This window comes from Camelus ferus, chromosome 21 (assembly GCF_009834535.1).
Source record: "Camelus ferus isolate YT-003-E chromosome 21, BCGSAC_Cfer_1.0, whole genome shotgun sequence".
Classification (NCBI taxonomy): domain Eukaryota; kingdom Metazoa; phylum Chordata; class Mammalia; order Artiodactyla; family Camelidae; genus Camelus; species Camelus ferus.
The window spans coordinates 26,851,826-26,870,981 of NC_045716.1; the positions used below are offsets into that span (position 1 = coordinate 26,851,826).

Sequence of the window (19,156 nt, forward strand, 5' to 3'; positions counted from 1 at the left end):
GCTCCTGCACTCATTACTCTGGAGTGACTTAATAAATGCTGCTGATAGATAGGTCTGCGCGGGGGAGGATGGCAGACTCCTTGTAAAATGAGCTGCCTTGTTACTCATTTCACTCCTGGGCCAGGGTCCCCTCTGGTCGCACAGGCTGGCCTCCCCCTCCTCCCATTTCTTCCCCTCCCCTCCCCCCCCTCTCTCCCACCCTCCTCTCTGGTTCCGGGTCAGGATCCAGGCCATCTGCTAGGGCCGGCCCCTGCTCCAGCAATTAGCCGTGGCTTTGGCTCTGCCTGCCAGCTACGGGCTGTAGCCTTAGGGAGTACGTCCAGTTCTGGGACTCAGGGCCAGAAGAAGCCCCGTCCCCTTTGAAACCTACAACCTTAGTTGAAAAGAACGTTAAGGCGGACAGCAGGCTCCCCTGTGCATCTAGGAGCAAGACCTTCCCCGACTCTTCCAGTCGCCTCCCCCGCCCCCACCCCCAAGAAAAACTGCTTCGTGCGGGTGAACTCAGAACAGCCGAAGACAAATATAATAATGAATTTATTATGAAGCTGCTCAGGCTCCCGGGATCACGTGGTGCCCCACGCCGCTGCTGCCGCCTTCCAGGGTCTCTGCTCAGGTGACCTCCGCCTTGTCAGGGCTGCAGAACCCTCACCCTCTTTGCAGGGGGAGCCGGGGCATGGGGGGCTCCGAGCTGGGGGACGCCCTGTATTTGTTCACAAACATTTCTTTCTGTGGTAATGAAAAATTACCAAGAGGGGTGATTAGAGAAACCCAGTCCAGATTGCGCACGCGGGCCTGGAAGTGAAGCCCTGCTGGGCCCAACCTCGTGGGGTGTAATTACCCCAGGGGGGGCCGTCGGGGGAAGGGGCGGATTGGTGCTTGAACCGGGAGCCAGCAGAAAATTCATCTCAGCTATTAGCTTGTAATTACAGAGCATGGAGGGAGCAGGCCTGAGGTCTGGTGCCAGGGAGAGCGGGATGAAAGGAGGCAGTAATTACAGGAGCCGCGGGGGGCTGGAGGGAGGCCGCTGCGTGCTGATTAGTAACGCCCTCCGCCAAGCGCAGAGGGGGCGGGAGCCGCAGAGGGGGCGGGAGCCGAGGCCGTGTTTAATGGAGTGTTAGGGGCCTGCCCCCCTTTTCATGTCCTGCTGCTCGGAGCATTCGGACAGCAGGCACCCCGATCGATCTAGGTCTGTTCTGAAGCATTGGGAACAAGGTGGTTCTGGAAAATGTCCTCTGTGCCACCAGCTGGGCTCACCATTCTGCCCTTGGATTTTTCTTTGCTCCCCCCCCCAAAGCTTTGTGCTGCTCCTGGCCGTGCTAGAAACTTAGGCAGAGACGAGAAAAAAGTATGATGGAAGCCACCACACTGGTGGAAGGAGCAGGGCGGCTGAGGGCCTCCCTGGCAGTGCTGGACGGGCGTTAGGCCATTGCCACCCGAGGGACACGGTCTGAGGGGCCGAGTTGATTTGCGGGTGCTGCCAGGCTGGGGGCTTCTCCTTTCCTGCCCTCGGCCTTGCGGCTGCGTTTGCCTCTGGGCATCTGGCTGTGGCGGCTCTCTTCTCCTGGGGGGTCGCGGGGGCAGCCAGCGGTGGCAGGAGGCACCTGTCCAGAGGAGGTCAGCAGCATGTGATGCAGATGGAAGGCCGGGAGGCCATCTGAGCTCCACACATGCTGGGGCTGGTACAGCGGGGAGGGAGCCCCGTCCCTGTCCCTGCCCTGGGCCGCCCCAGCCCCTGGGCCTCATCCATCACTGGCCTTCACGCTGCAGGAGCCTGTTCCCAGCTGTTAGGATAATGAATTTACATGAGCTGATAATGTAGACACAACTCAGCCCATGGCCAGGCACCGCAGAAGTTAATAAATACCTCTCTAATGAGGGCGGGGTGGGGGTAGGCGCCCCTGCTCTGGGGGCTGCCCTGAGGCCCACTGTCCCCCTTACTTGCCCCTGGGGTGTCCATTATGTCATGGTGGCACCTGCCTGGCTTCAGTGGTAGGACACCTGGGTGGGCAGGGGGCAGAGCAACCCTGAAGTGACTCCGAGCCTGTGACTAGTGGGTGAAGCACAGAGGTCGGGGTGGGCTCCCGGAGGCTGTGTCAGTTACCAGCAGGTCCAGGGTGACCCGTTACTGGGCTCTGGGTCCCTCGAGTTTGGCCTTTGTCCTTCCATGTCCTTTGTGCCAGGGAGCTGTCACCCCGGCTGCCGGTGGTCCCGAAGCCCCCGCTTCCCCTCCCCGGCCATTCTGATGCACACTTGCTGAGGAGGAATGCTAATTTTAGACTCCCCTAACGAAGCTGTTCATTTGGAATTCTATTTTAAGTGACCTGACATCAGCAGAGCAGCTTCCCCAGCTTGAAGCTGCTCCAGGGCCCACAGCTGACACCACAGCAAGAATGCTGGCTTTGGGGGACCCCTAGGAGGCCAGGGGGGCTGTACACCGGGTGCTGCAGGCCTCTGGTGGGGCCTGGGCAGCAGGTTCCAGGCTTGGAGGAGAGGGAGGACAGACTCTGGGGGTAGAGTGTCACTGGATGCCTGTAAGGGGTGACAATGACATTCGGGTGGTAGCTGACCCAGGGAGGCAGGAGGCAGATATTGGACCCTCCTGCTGAGACCCTGGTCACCCAGGAAGGGCTAAGGCCATTGGTGGGGGTTGGGGGCCAGCCCCAGTTCCCTGGGCTCCTGCGACCGGCCAGTGGGAGGCCCCAGCCTGGGGGGTGCCCCATGCTCCTGTTGGTTATACCAGCCACGTGAGGCAAGTCTTTGTCTCTTTGAGGGCCCCCTTTTAAAATCAAAAACAAAAAAACCCTGGTTTGCTACAGAAAAGGTAGAACATAGGGAGGTAAAAAGGCCAAAAACGAGGAAATTGCTCCTCTTACTGCCACCAGAGCCCACCCCCAACAGCCTTGGGGGCGTCTGGTGTGTTGGAGTCTGACCTGCGACTTGCTCCGTGGCTGTCCCCTGCTTATTCCAGCACCTCTGTACCATCCTGCCCAGCGCTGGCACTTGGCCACCACAGTGTGTCCACCCAGGTCCCAGCTGGCCAGCCTGTCATGTGGCCACTAGGCAGTGACCTCACATCTGCTCCCTGGGCTCGGGGGACAGACGGGTCACTGGGAGGCGGGAGGACCGCGTGGCCTGGGTCACATCCCTGCTCCCCCTCCCCCGGCCATCTCATGACAGCGTGTAGTGGGGGCTGTGGGGCAGAGTAGAGCCAGCCCCTCTCCCACCGCCCCAGAATGGGTGTGTATCTGGGACCTGACCAGCTATATGTATGGTCAGGTAATCCCAGCCCTGCTGTTGACTGTGGGTTGGCCCAAGGGCCTAAGCCTGGATTCTCCCATCTGTAAAATGGGCACAGTAATGCTTTTCTCTTAGAGTTGATAGGATTTGAAGGAATGCCAGGAAGAACGGGGAGGTGGTTAATGGCCTTTGATGGCATCAGAGGGGCCTGTTTGGAAGCTCTAGGTAAAGACACAGGAGTATATGGAGATGGTTGAACTTGGGGTCCATGAAGAAAGAAAATAGAGATTGAGGGTCTTGATGGAGGATGCCATGATGCTCACTGGACCAGTTATCTGATGCTGCGTAAAAACCTGCCCCAAACCCAAATGTGGGATTTGGGAGTGGCTTGGCCTGGAGGCTCTGGCTCCGTCTTTGATACCATCTCGTCTGATGACTCCCGGGGTCAGAGGAGTGAGCACCTGCCAAGATGGTGCCCCACATGGCTGCTCAGTTCCCCAGACGTGGGGCTCTCCACAGAGAGAGGAGTCCTGAGGAGCCCAGGGAGGTGGCCAGGGGGCTCTGATGACCTCACCTTGGCAGGCACACTCCATACCTCTGCTGTACCCTATTCAGCAGGAGAGTTGAGACGTCTGGCGCACGTTTGAGAGAAGAGGGTTTGTCTCCACCTCTTGAAGGCATGAGTGACAGACTTTGGACGTATTTCTGAACCCCCATCATAAATCCCAGCTCTGACGGTGTTTGCATCTGTGGTCTGGCATCACAGGTTGGCCTTGGCAGGTGGTGTCATGAGTGGTGAGGACGTGTATCTGGGCCTGGGAGTCGGGTTTGAGTCTTAGGTGTGCTGCTGAACTGTCCCCGGGGCAGCCCCGCATGGTGGTGCCTTCCTCCGAGTGCTGGTGGGACCTCCAGGACCTGGTGCGCTTTGTGCCGGGACTGGGTCTCTGCAAGGGCGGTGTTTCGTTGTATATACCCTCCCCCAAAATAGAACCCCACTGATCCACTGAGGGTGTCTGGTCCCAAGCGAGACTTGGATGACTCCTAGGCTGCCCAGATCAGCTCGTGTTGGGGTCATGTCCTTGTCCCTGCAGGCAGCAAGACGAGAGCTCTGGTCCCCCTCTGTCTTGGGGTGTCCTGTGTGTTAACTTCCACCAGCTACTGCCACTCAGGGACGTGGAGAGCTGGGCTGTGCAGCTCCCGGCCTGGTCAGGAGCAAGGGACAGTGGCAGGGAGGGCTCTCAGGTTGGGGTGAGGGGTGCCCATCCCAAACAGCACACGGACTCCTGACACCGAGTCACCTCTCCTCATCGCAGCTCTGGTCCCCCAGGTTGGGGGGGGGGCTAGTAGCAGGTGGCACAGATTCATCAGCTCGGGTCCCAGTTTGCTGAGCCTGACCTGTATGGATTCGCCAAGCCCCTCACCCACCCAGACCTGGGTTTGTTATGCCCTCGGTAGCTGACTAGCTGTATGACGATAATAGTGGCCCCTGGCGTGTGCCAGGCCTGCTCTGAAGCCCCTCATGGGATTAATTTCATAAGGGACTCTGTCTTTATCTGCAGCTTACAGATGAGGAGGCTGAGACCAGAGGGGCAGAGTAACTTGTCCAAGGTTGCACAGCGAGAGGCCGCAGAGCTGGGACTCGAGCCCCGGCGTCTGGCAGCCTGTTCGGTGTAAGCCCCGACCTCTAGGCTCCTGCTGCTTCCTTGCGCTGTGGCCAGCTGTGCAAGTCCTGCGCTCTCTGTCCCTGGGAGAAGAGGGCACCGACAGGGGCCTGGGGCTGCCCTTCCAGAGCTCGGTGTCCGTCGTGCTTGAGGGTCTTCCAACAGCTGGCTGGGTGCCAGGCTGGCTGAGAAAGGACTCTTGTTAGGAACCTGCATTTTCTAGCCATCGGGCTCCTGGGGCAGGGACCCCCCACCCCACTGGGTTGTTGCGTTCCCTGCTGGGCTTGCGGTGCCTGTGGGCATGTGGATCCCACCCCCTGCTCCCACCTTCTCCCCAGTTCTTCCAGAAAGAGGAAGACACACAGGGTCAGGCCTCGGGTCAGCGCTGCCCCAGCTGCTCAACGGGGTTGCTGCTGCCGGTGCCGTCCCCCTCCCCCTCCCACGTGGCACCGCCCACGTGGCCGCCAGCAGCTGGGAGGCCAGCCTGCTGGCTGTGGGCGCAGGGGCTCTTGTGGGGGTCCTTTGTTTCCGAGGTACAGACCCTCTCCCAGGAGAATGGTGTTCCCTCGAGCTTGCGCCTGCCTCGGTATTGTCTTTTATGCCCCAGCCCCCACCCCCCACTGCCATGGCCGTTTACCTGGCCATGCCCCCAAGACTTCTTTTCCCACCTGCCTGGCAGGAAACTGATGGCGACCTTAGCCCGGCTGTCCAAGAATCAGTGTTTGGGATGTGTGTTGGGGCCTGCAGCCTCTCCTGGCTAGTTCTGGGGGCAGCAGATGGGCAGGGCAGGTCTTGGGGCCCACCTGTGGGGATCTCCTGTGCTCACCTGGCCACCCATGGGGATGGGTGAAGAAGCAGGTTCTAGTTAGACTTTAGATGGACTGAACACAGAACCCTGCAGAGATGAGAAGGGCTCTGGGGGGTGCAGAGAGCCTCTTGGGGTGGGGGCCTCTGCCGGGGGAAGCACACGTTCCTGCCACGTTATTTTCTTGAATGTTCTGTGTTTGTGTCCGCCCTCCCCTTCCATGCCTCCCCCGGACCCCTCTCCAGGTGACCCCATGCTCTTCCCTGGAGCTGCTCCCCTGAGGTCTCCGTCTGAGGCTTTGCAAGTTGGTTTGCCTCTCCCTGCGCACGCCCGCCCGTTGGCTCGCCCCCTGTGAGGCCGTGGGCCTGGGTTCACGCCCCTCGCATGTACTCATGGTGAGGGAACGGGGACTGGGCCAGTGCCCCCGAGAAGGCAGGAGATGTTAATGGAAAACTTATTTATGGTGCTGCTTGCGCCCGCTCACAAGGGGGCCTGGCCGGCCTTTATGATGGGGCGGTGAGGCTGGAGAAGGTCCAGCCTCCTTGGGACTTGAAAGGCTGGGGGCTCCTGGGAAGGCGTCTGATGTCACCCCATGTGGGAGGCAGCTCCTCGGCCAGCCAGCCTGGGGGAAAGGGGGCTTCTCCGCGGATGGCAGTGCAGACCCACAGTTATAGTCTTTTTTGTGTGGGCGGGGCCCCGGCACAGTCTGCGGGCAGCTGTGCTCTCCGCCTGCTGCTGTCCTCCGAGCTGCCTTCTCAGTGCAGACCTGCCGGGTCCCTGGTGGCTTTGAGATTCAGCGGGGTGTGTTGGTGGCACACAGGGCTCTGGCCAATCCCCTGGAATGATCCTAGATCTGTGCTGCCTGCCTGTGCGAGTCTCAGTTTCCTTTTCTGGAAGATGGGCACAGTACAGAGCCAGCCTCTCCAGAGTGCCAGGCAGGCGGCCGGGCAGGCTGTGCTCTAATGTGAGCTGTTCTCGTGATCAGCACCGATGCCGCCCTTCTGTCTGCGGGTGTTCCTGCAGTTCTTGCAGGAATGTGGGCCCGCACCTCGTCTCCCCCGACCCCTGTCAGGAGGCGCTTTCCAATCTCCATGCTGCCCTGGGGAGGTGGTGGGGTCGTGCCACGGGTCGTGCTGGCACGAGCTGTTTGGCCTCTAAAATCACCAGGGTCCTGGGCACAGGGTTCTTTGTGGATGGATCTTAGAGGGTGGGGATCGCCGGGGCGAGGCTCCAGTCTTTCCGCAGCGCTGGCTCTGTTCTGCTTCACCTGTCCTGCCGGGTTGCCCGGGTCTCCTGCCGTCTCTGCATGCCGCCTGCTGGTGCCGGTCCCGGGCCCTGCAGACCCCGCTCTGGTGCTGGGCCCTCCTGCTCTCTGGGTGACCTCTGGTTCTTCTTTTCCTGTTTCAGGCATGAGCCATGAGCCCAAGTCCCCTTCACTAGGGATGCTTTCCACCGCGACCAGGACCACCGCCACCGTCAACCCCCTCACCCCCTCGCCGCTCAATGGCGCCCTGGTGCCCAGCGGCAGCCCCGCCACCAGCAGTGCGCTGTCGGCCCAGGCCGCGCCGTCCTCCAGCTTTGCCGCCGCGCTGCGCAAGCTCGCCAAACAGGCGGAGGAGCCCAGAGGTAAGAGGCGCGCCTGCCAGGCTGCGGCACGAGGGAGGGGGAGAGAGCGAGAGCAGCCCCTTCCTTCCTGCCCAGGCCTCGCCAGCTCCTGCGAGGGGCAGGTGCCCGGGACGCAGCTGTTCCCACGAGCCGCGCCGCCTTTGAAGGTCTCCGGAGGCAGGGCCGGCCCGCCCACATGCTTGCAGCCCCGTCTACTCTTGTTTCTCTCGGGCTGCTCGGTCCCGGCGGGGACAGCGCTGTCTGCCTGCAGGCCCTCCCGGGCCCCGGGAGCCTGGGAGCCCGCCATCCCCGGCACCTCTGCTCTGCTCCTGCTTCTCGCGCGCTCTGCTGCTTCTGTCTTTCTTGGGCTCCGGGAGCCACTGCGGGGGTGTCCGGTGGCCCGTGGCTGAGGCGGTGGGCGTGCTGGGCCACGGGAGCCCCAGGCGACTTCGGAGGGCGTGCTGGGCCCTGCTGCCCGCCTCAGGAGCCCCCAGCCTGCTTGGGGGAACCTCTTCCCAGGCGTCATGTTTCCCGGGAGACCAGGAACTCCAGGCCTTGATACCCACCTCAGACGTGGCAGGGCATGCTGTCTCTGGAAACGTTCCTTGTCCCAGAGCGGAGGGGCACAGCTTAACCCCCCAAGGCTGGAGTTTTGTGGTGGCGTGGACAAGTGTCCCCCAGCAATCCAGAGCCCTATCCCCTGGTGTCACTTGGGCAGTGATGTGCTGTGTGACTTTAGGCAAACACGGACCCTCTCTGAACTTCAGCCTTCCTATTTGTACCACAAGACTTGCTACAGCACTGGCTTTGAGCACTTCTAGGGGTGACGGTCAGCCTGTCTTGGTGAAGGGCTGCTGGTTGGATGAGTCAGGGTGGCAGGAGCAGTTTGCTGCCAGGAGGCCTGGGTCCTTGCGGGTTCTGGTGCAGGCCTCTCAGACACCCTCTGGGCTCACTGCCTAGAGGCAGGGAGTCGACCTCCCAGGCAGAGGAAGAGGGTACCCTGGATGCTCTGCTTGCCCTGAATATTCGAGGCTTGATCCTGGGCTCCGCGGCCCTCTTGGGCACCCAGAGGACATGAGTGCGGGAACTCTGTTTTCACAGACCCCAGGCCTCCAGCTCTGCAGAACGGACATTGGTCCTGACTTGGGTGGGCTCGGCATCTGCCAGTTTCTGAATTCCACCTGTTCCCAGGCCCTTCCTGCTTCCGTGGTTACTGGTGGAGGAGGAAGTGTTGAGGGAATAGGCTGGAACTGACGGGCAGAGTGGATATCGGCCCAGGAGGAAAGGCCACGTGCGGGGCCTGCTCTGCTAGGGATGGGCTTTGCCACGGGCATCCGCCTGCAGTGGGCTGCCCTGTCCACCCAGACAGACAGGCCTTCCCTGTCCCTGCACACACGCCTCTCCTCGCCTCCACGCCCACCAGGGGACGCCCTGACCGCATGTGGACAAGACCAGCAGGCAGGAGCCCCGCTGGTGTCCGGAGGCCCTGCCGTTCCGGGCCACCGCACACCACACAGCTGGAGAGCAGAGAGGCAGTGAGCACCCTGCCTGGCCCGGTGCAGGCCCCCCCCCCCCCCGAGCACTCGTCCCAGGCTGGCCGCAAGCCCCACAGGAGAAGTGTCTGCAGTGGGAAACCTGAGCCGGGGTTGAGACCTGGGGGTTTCTTCAGAGTCTGCGAGAAGCCCCCCTGGGGCAGAATCTGCCCAGCAGACTTGACTGACTTCCTCCTTGGCATCCCAGGAGGCAGAGACACAGGGCCGGTGCGGCTTTCAGAGACAGCCGTCAGCACGTGGGAGGACGCTGGCTCCATCTGGCTGAGTCACCCCCGAGTGTCAGGGCTTCATCCACCAGCTGTGTCCACTGCTGGCAGCTGGGCTCGTCCCGGGGTGACACCCCTCATGCACAGAGGATGTGGCGGTGCAAGGGCAGGCAGTGGCGAGTTCTGCAGACATGGCTCATGTGAGGGCCTCAGGCACAGAGCAAAGCTGCCTTGATGGCCTTTGTCCCCTCTCTGCTGCCCCAGGCTGGCTCCAGTGTCCGGCTCGAGTGACAGGCCAGTGGGCAGCCAGTGTGGCAGAGGCTGCCGAGCCTCGCTGGCCAGGAACAGAGTGTGCCGCTGGGAGGGCCCTGCTCCCCCAGCTGTATCCGAGTGTTCTGCGTGGTGCTCTGGGAAGGGTGCCCAGGGACTTTGCAGCAAAGGGTCAGGAGAAGGAGAGGGGTGAGCCACGCTGGCCCGAGCTCATACTGTCTTCAGAGGGTGGTGTCTGCGGCGGGCTGACCCAAAGTGAACCCCATCATTCTGATGAGAAGGCCAAGGCCTGGGGGACTCAGCACCTGGGGAGCAGTATTTGGACCCTGGGCCGCCCTGGTATGAAGTCGTGCTGTGTGTCCTGGGCACACGCCATTTCTGGCCACAAGCAAAGTCTGAGAGTTAAAAGTAGCAGCAAAGAGCGCTATTTGTGATGCTCCATCTGGTCAACCCCACTGGGGCCTCAGGTTGAAGGCATGAGCTCAGTCACTCCTTGGAGCATCCTCTGGGCCACACCCACACCTGGCCCCCGTTTTTCGCACTGAGTCGCCCCAGTGCTGACTGGCCAGCTCACCTGCCTATAGATTGGGCTGGCAGCCCAGAGTTGGCCCATTGTACAGATGGAGAAGCTGCAGCTCAGAGAGGTCAAGGCGTGAGCCTCAGGTCACACAGGTGGCAAGAATGTGCCCTGTGTGTGTCCTTTGCTGCTGCATCTTAAGCCTTTCCAAGTGGACATACCTGGACTCAGGACGGCAAGCCCGAGTGCATGGCCCTGGCTGGGGGAGGGGTGCCTCGGCCCCACCCCCAAGCACCCACCACAGTGGTGCAGGGTCTGTGCTTGGTGGTGGGGTGGGGGTGGGTGCAGAGAGAGGTGGGGGCTGTCAGCTTCTGGAAGCCTGGATGCAGTCAGGGCTCGAGGGGAGAGCCAGCAGGGCCCAGACCCCGTGCCCTGCCCCTCCAGAGAGCCCAAGGGGGACGTTTGCTGGGCTTGGTGATGGGGGAGAAGGTGTGAGTTTTTTAAACCTGTTAATTTCTTAAGATATCATTCACATCCCTTGAAACTGATCTTTTAAAGCATACGATTCAGTGGGTTTTCCTGCATTCAGAGTTGTGTGACCATCACCCTTAATTCCAGAACATTTTTGTCAGCCCCTAAAAAGCACCCCGTCCCCACACCCGTGCGCAGCCCCGGCAGCCACGATCTGTCTCTGAGTCTGCTGTCTGGATGTCTGCCACCTGTGGGCTCGTGCAGCCCCGTGACCGGCTCCCGCGCTCAGCCCGGTGTCTCTTTGGTTTTGGTGACTGAATGAGCTGGCGGTTGGACGGCACCTCACACCTGACACCAGGTGTGTGAGGAGGTAGCCCCAGTGAGGGCTGTTCCCTCCTTAATCACGGTGGTGATGGCCTAATGAGCTGCCTGCTGTGTGCCAGGCAGTCCCCCACTGCGTCCCCAGTGCAGGCCTGGCCTTTGCTCTCTATCCATCTTGCTGCCGCTGGACAAAACCTAGCTTTCAGCTTCTGGCTTCCTGAGTCATAAGCAGCAGAGGGGAGACTGGAAACTCCGCGAACCTGTGTCCCGCCCCCACTAGGCCCCCCCACGCCCATGTCCCCCTCCTCATAGGGAGGGAGCCAGGGCCTCTGCTGAAGGCCTCCCTCCTGTGAGGGCGAGGCCTCCTATCTCTTTAAGGTGCCCCAGGATGCTGGGGTAAAACGCCCCTGTGCCCCTAGAGGAGCTAGCATCTTAGTATCTGGAGGCTGAGGTGACCCAGGACCCCATGACCAAGCCCCAACAGCCCCGTCCTCACGGGCAGAGCGGTCCCAGGTAGAGCCAGCATCGCTCCAGACCTGTACAGGGAGGTGGTGGGAGGTGGGCCTGACGGTGCAGAGGAGACAGGCGAGGCTGCGGGCCCCCCTCCTGCTGTGGGGCCGTCCTGATCGGCTGCACACCGCCCGGGCTCTGGCTTCTGCCCTGGGTGCCTCCGGCTACCCGTGACCCTCCCCGCCCCCTTCCCCCACCGCGGAGGCGTCTTACTCTGAGCCGCGAACCGGCTCTGCCCTCTGCTTCCCAGGCTTGTGTCTATCCTCACGTCGTGTCTCCGGGGCGCGGTTTAAAAATTCAATTCCGAGGAAGGAATCTACATGCCGCATCACTTGCTCTGCCCCCGAGAGAGGACGTGAGGAGGTGGGAATTTTACCTTTCCTGAGGCTCCAAGACACGTTCTTTCCTTCATAGCCACACGGCCCTGCTCGGGCCCCCGTCGGCCTGCGTGTCTGCCCCTGGGGGACTCCTGAAGGGACTGCATGCGCAGGGGGACGCCTGGACCCGCGCGGCCCTGTCACCCACTTCCAAGTGGGCACTCAGCCAGGCGGACATGGGTATTGGCAGGCTCTGGTCACGTCCTTGCTGTGTGTCCTGGCACGGCGCTCTCCCTCTCTGAGCTATCTTCTGTTCTCAGGGTGAGGATAACATCCTGCCTTAAAGATACTAATGACCCGGGGGGAACACGAGCTCCAGGCACAGCGCTGCATGCAACAGATGAGGTCCACCAACCATGGCCACCCTGTTCCCTGCCCCCGCTGCCTTCCCCCGCCCCCAGCAGCACAGCCCGGGGCTCTCGCTGGGAGGGGCTGGGAGAGCAGAGTGCTGCGCATGTGTGCGTCTTGAGACCCAAATTGGCCCCATTTTGAGGGAGAACCTGTCCCGTCTGGGCTGAGGTGGGGGGTCAGCCCTGGCCTCCAGGGCTGCTGCTGCCTGTCCCGACAGCGTGGGTGCTTCCAGGCCCAGGGCAGCCCCCGCCACAGACCCTCGTGCCCCTGAGACCCTCGTGCCAGAGACCGTCGCCTTCGGTCTTTGGAGAAAGGGGGTCTCAGGACTTGACCAGGCCCACGCTGCACGTTCTGCAAGGAGCCTTGGGGTGCAGTTTGGGTCTGACCCCACGTTGGTGGTCCTGGTTGTACCCATGAGACCCTTTGTCAGTGCCAGGCGGGGGCTCCCCAGCTGCAGGGCAGTGTGGGAGCCCGACGTGTTGGCCGCTGCTCAGGGATGGTGCGTGAGACTCAGGGCCGTGCTGCCTCCCCACCCCCGGGAGCACGTAGGGCAATCCTGACCGGTTCCCCTCTGGTCCCCATGAGGCCAGTCTCCTCTTCTGGGGGCAGAGGGGGCAGGGCGGGCTCTGGAGCCACAAGGCCTATTTGCATCCCACATCCAGCCCTCCCAGTGGGGCGTGGGGGTTGCCGAGCGGCCTCACCGAGCTGGTCTGCCAAGAGCACAGGCACCAATTCCACCGCCTGCCAGAGAAGTGACCCGTCAGCCCCGAGCGCGGTTGGAGGGGAGCAGGCGTCTGCTGTCTGCAGGCCTCGTCTTGTGGCTGGCTTTGCAGTTGGGTCTGGTTTCCGTTGGGCCCCCGGAGCCTCCTAGACCGAGGTCCTGTTCCTGGGAGGCCAGGGAGCATGCCCCGCTCTGTCGAGGTTGGGGGTGTGACTGCCCAGCAGTGGTGCCGTCACACAGCCAGCCGGAGTGAGGCGGGAGGCGGGGCTCTCCTGTTGGGCCTCCTGAAATCTGCTTCTTTTAAAGAAAATAGCTGAACAGATGAGGGGAGAAAAGATCCCGCCCGGCATGCTCACGGCATGTGTTTTGGGTGCGTGGCCGCAGGGCTTGGCGGTGCAGCACTTCCTGGGGCATCTGCAGCCCCGTCTGTCGTGTCGCATGGGTGTGAGCTTAGGGGCGTCTTGGCACCTTGTCCTTCTCTGTCTTCCAGGCCAGGGATTTGGAGGAGAGCGAGTCCTATGGAAAGGAGCTGGGCCTGCCCTCTGCAGGGAGCCAGATGGGAGAGGAAGGGTTAGTGGGTGATGCCTGGCTCTGGGGCATTTGGACAAGACACCTCTCCAGGCCATGTTGGTGCAACAGTGACTTCCCCTGACACCTCCCAGAAGCCCCCTCTGCTTCCCCTCGGCCCACCTTCCCCCCTTCTCCCTCGTGTACCCCCTCTCTGCCCCTCATGTACCTTCACAGGCAACACGGGAACCCACCATCCTCCCAGCCCCAGTCCTGCTCATTGTCAAATAATTGGCCCCTGAAAACGCATCTCATGATAAAGATCACCCTTGCCTTTGCTGGTTGGGGCTTAGTGACCATCACATGATGGCGCGCTGGGGACAGGAGCGTACCGCTGGCTGGAGGCATGAGGCGGGGTGAGAGCTCCACAGACAGCGTGGTGGGTGGACAGGGCCCCGGCTGCTCCGACCGTGGAGAGGCTGGCAGGCCGGCCGGGAGTGCCCCGGGCCAGGGAGGGAAGCAGGCCTGTGCAGCCTGTGGGGCTCTTTCCCAGGGGTTCTCCCTGAGCTGTAGGTTGGTGGAGCCATCGACCTTTGTGCGGCCGAGGGCAGCCCTGTGCACACCGAGTGCCCGGCTGGCCCCTCTGCCAGGCCTGTGGGGAGTCCAGGGGGCTCTCACCCTGCTCCCTGCCTCCGTGGGCTGGCGGTGGGGACTTCGTCTCTGTGCCTCACACGTGGTTGTGTCGGAGGGTCTCAGGTGGCTGCCTGCCCTGCTGCTTGATCCCCACCCTAGACCTGTCACGGCCACCTGCAGCCAGCACCCCAGCTGTCCCTGCGGCGTGGGCCTCTCCAGCCCTGCGAAGCCTGGAGTGGCTCCGGCCACAGGAGTGGGTGTCTCAGGAAGGTGTCCCAAGGGTCCAGTTTCAGGGAACACATCAGGTCGTCACTGTCCCTCATCTGCTCTCTGTCCCTGCCCTGAGTGAGGTGGCCTGACTCACTCTGCAGTGTGACTGAGGCCTGGCCTTGCCCCACCACCGCCACCCACCAGTGTGCCAGGCGGGGGTGGTCCTGGCACAGAAGCCCTTGTTAAGGGCATCCAGTAGGTGCTCAATGGCTGTTTGCATGGCTGGTCGAGCAGGCGTCTAGGAAGTCCGTGGGCGTCTGTGTTGCTGTAGTTTTATTTCCAGCCTTCCTCCTGCTCTCCTTGCCACGATGTTGGGGTCTCAGCTGTTAATTACATGTGCCCAGGCGGCCTCGGGCGCTAATCCGTGAGGTCAGATGACAGAGGTGACGCCCTGCCGCCTGTCATCTCCCATCCACACGCGTCTTGCTGACTCTGGCCACATACCGCCAGTTAATTACTGCCCTCGCAGTCGCCCTGAGAACGGGGGTCTGGCCGATCACACTAATTGGCGGGTGCATGGTAAGGGATCGATCTGGCCGCGGAGTGACAGCCCGTCTGGCCCACCCCCAAGGGGCGAGGCTGCTGATTGCCCGAGGCCTCCGCGGGCGGGCACACCTGGCCCCTGGGCTCCCGGTCTCTCGCCGGCCCCTCCTGCTTCCTCACTCCCCCACATTTAAAAACGAGGGGAATCGGAGAGACCGAGCTAATGGCACGGGGGCGGAGGCTGGGAGGGTGGGCTGAGAGGTGGCAGGGTGCAGCCAGGCGGGAGCCAGGTGGCCCTGAGTCCCCACGTGCAGATGGTGTGACCCCTGAGCCGTCAGACTCTCCTGGTTGCGAGGCCCCAGGGACTGGTGCAGGCAGGGCTCTGAAAGGTTTGCTCTCAGCCTCCCCTCCCTCTGCCCGGCCTCTTAAGGAGCAGAGCCCCCTGACCTTGACCCCAGCTTTTCCTCCAGGCACTGCAACCTCTGTCTTGACTGCTGGGGGCCCTTGTGTTTGTTTTTGTTTGTTTCTTTACTTTTTTAGCTTCATAGTACTTTCCTCCCCCCACAAGCAGAGTTTCCACGGGGCAGTCCGGGGTGCAGGCCAGGCACACAGTAGGTCCTCCAAGGCGTCCATGCACCTGGGGCTGAGGGTGGGGGGAGTGTGAGCAGCAGTCAGGGTAGCACCCTCCCCAGGAGCCCAGAGGTGGACATACCCCAGTGTCCACGGACAGATGACCGGTTGAACAAAATGCAGTCGGTCCGTATGGTGGGATATTACTCGGCCAGGAAAAGGAATGATATCCTGACTCAGGCGTCCCCGTACACGAGCCATGAAGGCATCATGCTGAGGGGACAAAGCCGGGCCCAACAGGCCATAAAATTCCGTTTCCATGAAATGTCCAGAAGAGGCAGATTTATGGGGACAGAGAGCAGGTGGGTGGTTGCCAAGAGCTGGCAGAGATGACAGGGACTGCTGATGGGGACAGGGTTTCTCTTTGGGGCGAAGGAGAGGTTTGAGTGTTGACTGGTGCTGGTGGCACGGCTGTGAATGTACTAAAAACTGGTGAATTGCGTACTTGATGTGGGTGAGCGTCAGACGAGAGAGTTACAGCTCAGTAAAGCCATCATGACTGAAAAAAGAGCAGTAGGAATTCCATGGAAGTTCCTTTTTTAAAGAGAAAGATTTCTCACCTGGTTCCCCCCTCCCTTCTCCTGAAATTTAAAATGAAACTATTACCAAAATCTAAGTATCTGCGGGAAAGTACATAGACGTTAGTGTCCGGCAAGGCAGGTTTTCAGAGTGAACCACGCCTGATCAGGAAGCGGAGAGGCCCTGGCCACCGTTCTGCCCGCACTGGGTACAGCATCTGGATCCCATTTTTTGTCTTCCTCGCTCAGTGGCATTTGTGCCACCCACCTGCGTGGCTGAGGGCTCTGGTGGCTTTTTACTCCCCCCACCCCACCCCGGGGCCCCCGTTCTGAGTTTCCCTTTAGAGCTGCTGGGCCTGTGTCTTTGGTGGACGGCAGCCAGGTCCCCGGGCAAGGGGTTACCTGGCCCTGGTGTGGGCAGAGATGGTGCTTGGGAAGATGTACCCAGTGTCCCCAAGTTGAGCAAACCTGGTGAGGGAGCAGGGATGCCCTGTGCTGACTTGCGAAGGATGGCAGCGGCCAGCTCCGCGCCCCAGGGCTGGCCGGGTCAGCCGAGACCCGCCTCCTGCTGCTTCTCATCCGCTTGTCAGGCGTAGCTTGTTTCAAAATCTCGGGGGCTGCCCCCCTGGGAAAGGAAGGTGGCCTTGTTGTCTGCCATTGGCTATCTGTGGGCAGTAATGACATCTGACCCAGAGCCACGGAGCTTGCCCCAGCCACTGGGCGGCATGGCTGGGACCTGGACCCAGGGCTCGGTCTCAGTGGTTGGCCCTGGCCACTTTGGGGTTGCAGAACTGCTGGTGCGTGGGCTGAGGTTGGCGAGTCCGTCTGGGGAGTTGGGTCACACCTCAGGGGCAGCAGCCTTCAGGTGACGGCTCACTGCCCTTGTTGCCAGACGCTGATGGGTGGGAGCTGGGAGTGAGGGGGTGCCTGGACTTGGTGGTGTTCCCGCGGTCGCCGAGCAGCTCGGCTGGGGGCAGATCTGGCTGGACCTGGTGTCTCTTCGTGGGGCTGCCCTGTACAGTGTGTGAGCCGTGCACAAGCCTAGGGAGTCCACACTGGAGCTGCCCAGCCGGGAGCACCCTGGCCAGGGCAGAGCTCTGTCCAGACAGCTGTGGGCCCTCAGCATCCGTGCTGGCCCGTCTTCCTCCCCAACCCCCAGGGTTGCAGGAGCCCCCAGTGGGCCCCCTCAGAGGGGAGTATTTGCAAGATGGGGGGCCTCTGTAGCCAGATCCGCCCACATCAAGGCTGGCACCCACCCCAAGTCAAAGCCAGAAGGAGGAGTGTTCAGGTCCCAGTGCCGCCACCTCTGGCCACGTGAGCCCACGCAGCCCCTGTGACTGTGGGCAAACGTGGTGCCTAGAATTTGTTGAAGCTGTGCTGTGGAATAGAATCTGAAGATCCCCTATTTGGCCTGCCCCAGACACAGGGCCCCAGGAGCTCTCCGTGGCTCTCAGATGAGGTGGGGTTTGCCTTGGGTCTGGGTCCCGGACCTGCGTGCCGGAGGGGCTTCTGTGTGAGTATGTGCGGGGGTCCCTTCCACCCCCAGGCTGCAGCCCAGAACAGTGTAGGGTGTGGGTATGCCCACACCTGAACCTTGCTGGGCCTGGGCGTGGCTCTCAGGAAGCCACCCCAAACAGCAGAGCTCCAGGGGCCACTCTGCTACCCCTCTGCCAGGATGTGCCTCAGTCACGGACCAGAGACACGGCAGGAGGCATCAGGGCGAGCCTGGTGCCTGCTGGGCTTGGGGGAGCCGGCACACCTGAACCCTGTCACCCCTTCCTCACACATGGCCCCTCCTCTTCGCCCCTTGTGCTGCTGGCCAGCTTGGCTTAATATGGGTGCCTTCTTTCTTGGGACCCAAAATGAATTCCTCCCAACCCCTAGGGCCCTGCCTCTCCCCCCCCCACCCCGGAACTGCCAGGAACTAAACTGACCCCTGCCAGCCTGGAAGTCCCCAGACCTCCCTGGGGGGACTACACATGGGAGTGATGCTTGGGGCTGGGGACACCTGTTCAGGCTACTGTGTCTTTCTCCCGCAGGGTCTTCACTGAGCAGCGAGTCGTCCCCCGTGTCCTCTCCAGCCACCAACCACAGCTCCCCCGCCAGTACGCCCAAGCGTGTGCCCATGGGCCCCATCATTGTCCCCCCCGGGGGCCACAGCGTCCCCAGCACACCCCCCGTAGTGACCATCGCCCCCACCAAGACCGTCAATGGCGTCTGGAGGAGTGAGAGCCGGCAGGTGAGTGCAGGGTGTGTGGGTGGCGGCCAGATACGGCCACAGCTCCTGGGAAGGCGGCCTTCCGCAGAGCAGGCCTGGATTTGGGGTTGAAATCTCTCCCTGAGTCCTCACGTGGTCGCATTCTGTGCGTGTCTGTGTCCTGATCTCTTCTCATAAGGACAGCAGTCCTAGTTGAGTCAGGGCCCACCCTAGTGACCTCATTTTAACTTAATCATCCTCTTCAAAGATCCTGTGTCCAAGTAGGGTCACTTTCCAAGGTCCTGAGGGTTAGGACTCAACCTCATGAATCTGGGGTAGACTCGAAGCTTAAAACGGTGTTTGCACATCATAAGCACTTGGTAAACAATAGCTGTTATTATTTATTGCACACACAGGATTAAAGTAGCGAAAATGCCAGCCCATATTTTCACACGTCACGTTTTCCTGTTTCTGTCTTAACTTCTGGCACCTGCCCACCCCAGGAGGCCCTTTCCCACACTTGGGGGTCCCCAGATGTGCCCTGCCCAGGTGACCTGGTTGAGCAGAAGGAGCCAGTGGCCTTGGGAGCGGTTTTCAGTACCGGCCCCGGGGCTGAGCCCGGCCAGCCTCCACCCGCCCCGGCTCCCAGGTGCTCCCAGCCTGCAGGGGCCTTTCCTAATTGAGAACCCTAGTGCTGCACTTCTCTCCTGGATTTTTCTGCCGAGTTCCCAGAGGGATAGCACCACTTGGAAATACTAATTAAACCACAAAGAAAGTGGAGGAAGGGGGAGGGGGGAACTCTCACCTCACCCCAACCCTGCTCTCTGCCCTGCTGGCTCCAGTTGGGGGACGGGCACCAGAGCCCCACCTGGTCATCACTCAGGGTCTCTTTGCCCTGGAGGTTGGAGGAGCCAGCCTCCATCCACAGAGGTGGATCCCTGGATTCCTGGAAATAGGCCAGTACCCCCAGCTGAGTGTGGCCCTAGCTTGACCCCCACATCAGAGGTGACGGGCCTTCCCAGATGGTCACTTGGCCATGGCCCCGTGCCCACCCAGAGGCTGCTCTCCTGGCTTTGTTGCAGTTGGGAGACGGGGCGGCAGGGCTGGGCCTGGCGGGCAGGTCCCGGCCTGAGCCCCCCCCAAGTCCTGGTTTGAGGTCGAGGACAAGAGGTCTTCGCCGGAGCCTCCTGCCTCCAGAGGGTCCCCTGGCCCCCTGGCAGTCAGCCTTGACCGCAGGACCCTGACCACGTGACCCTCGTGACTCACTGGGCCCAGGCGGGTTCTGGGTCCTGATGCGTCCCTGGGTCAGCCCT

The 19,156-nt window shown here is 61.7% G+C and overlaps 1 protein-coding gene across 8 annotated transcripts in view; it reads left to right on the forward strand.

Moving 5' to 3' along the window:
* GSE1 (Gse1 coiled-coil protein) overlaps positions 1-19,156 on the forward strand; it is a 103,979-nt gene that overhangs the window by 61,457 nt on the left and 23,366 nt on the right. For 5 of the 8 annotated variants that reach the window (XM_032464488.1, XM_032464490.1, XM_032464489.1 and 2 more), the window contains 2 exons: positions 7,111-7,329; positions 17,686-17,885. In XM_032464488.1, coding sequence (XP_032320379.1) covers positions 7,111-7,329; positions 17,686-17,885 — 419 coding nt within the window. Of the gene's footprint in view, positions 1-4,821; positions 4,908-7,110; positions 7,330-17,685; positions 17,886-19,156 lie in introns of those variants that run through there. The other 3 variants (XM_032464492.1, XM_032464493.1, XM_032464491.1) reach the window with 2 other exon arrangements.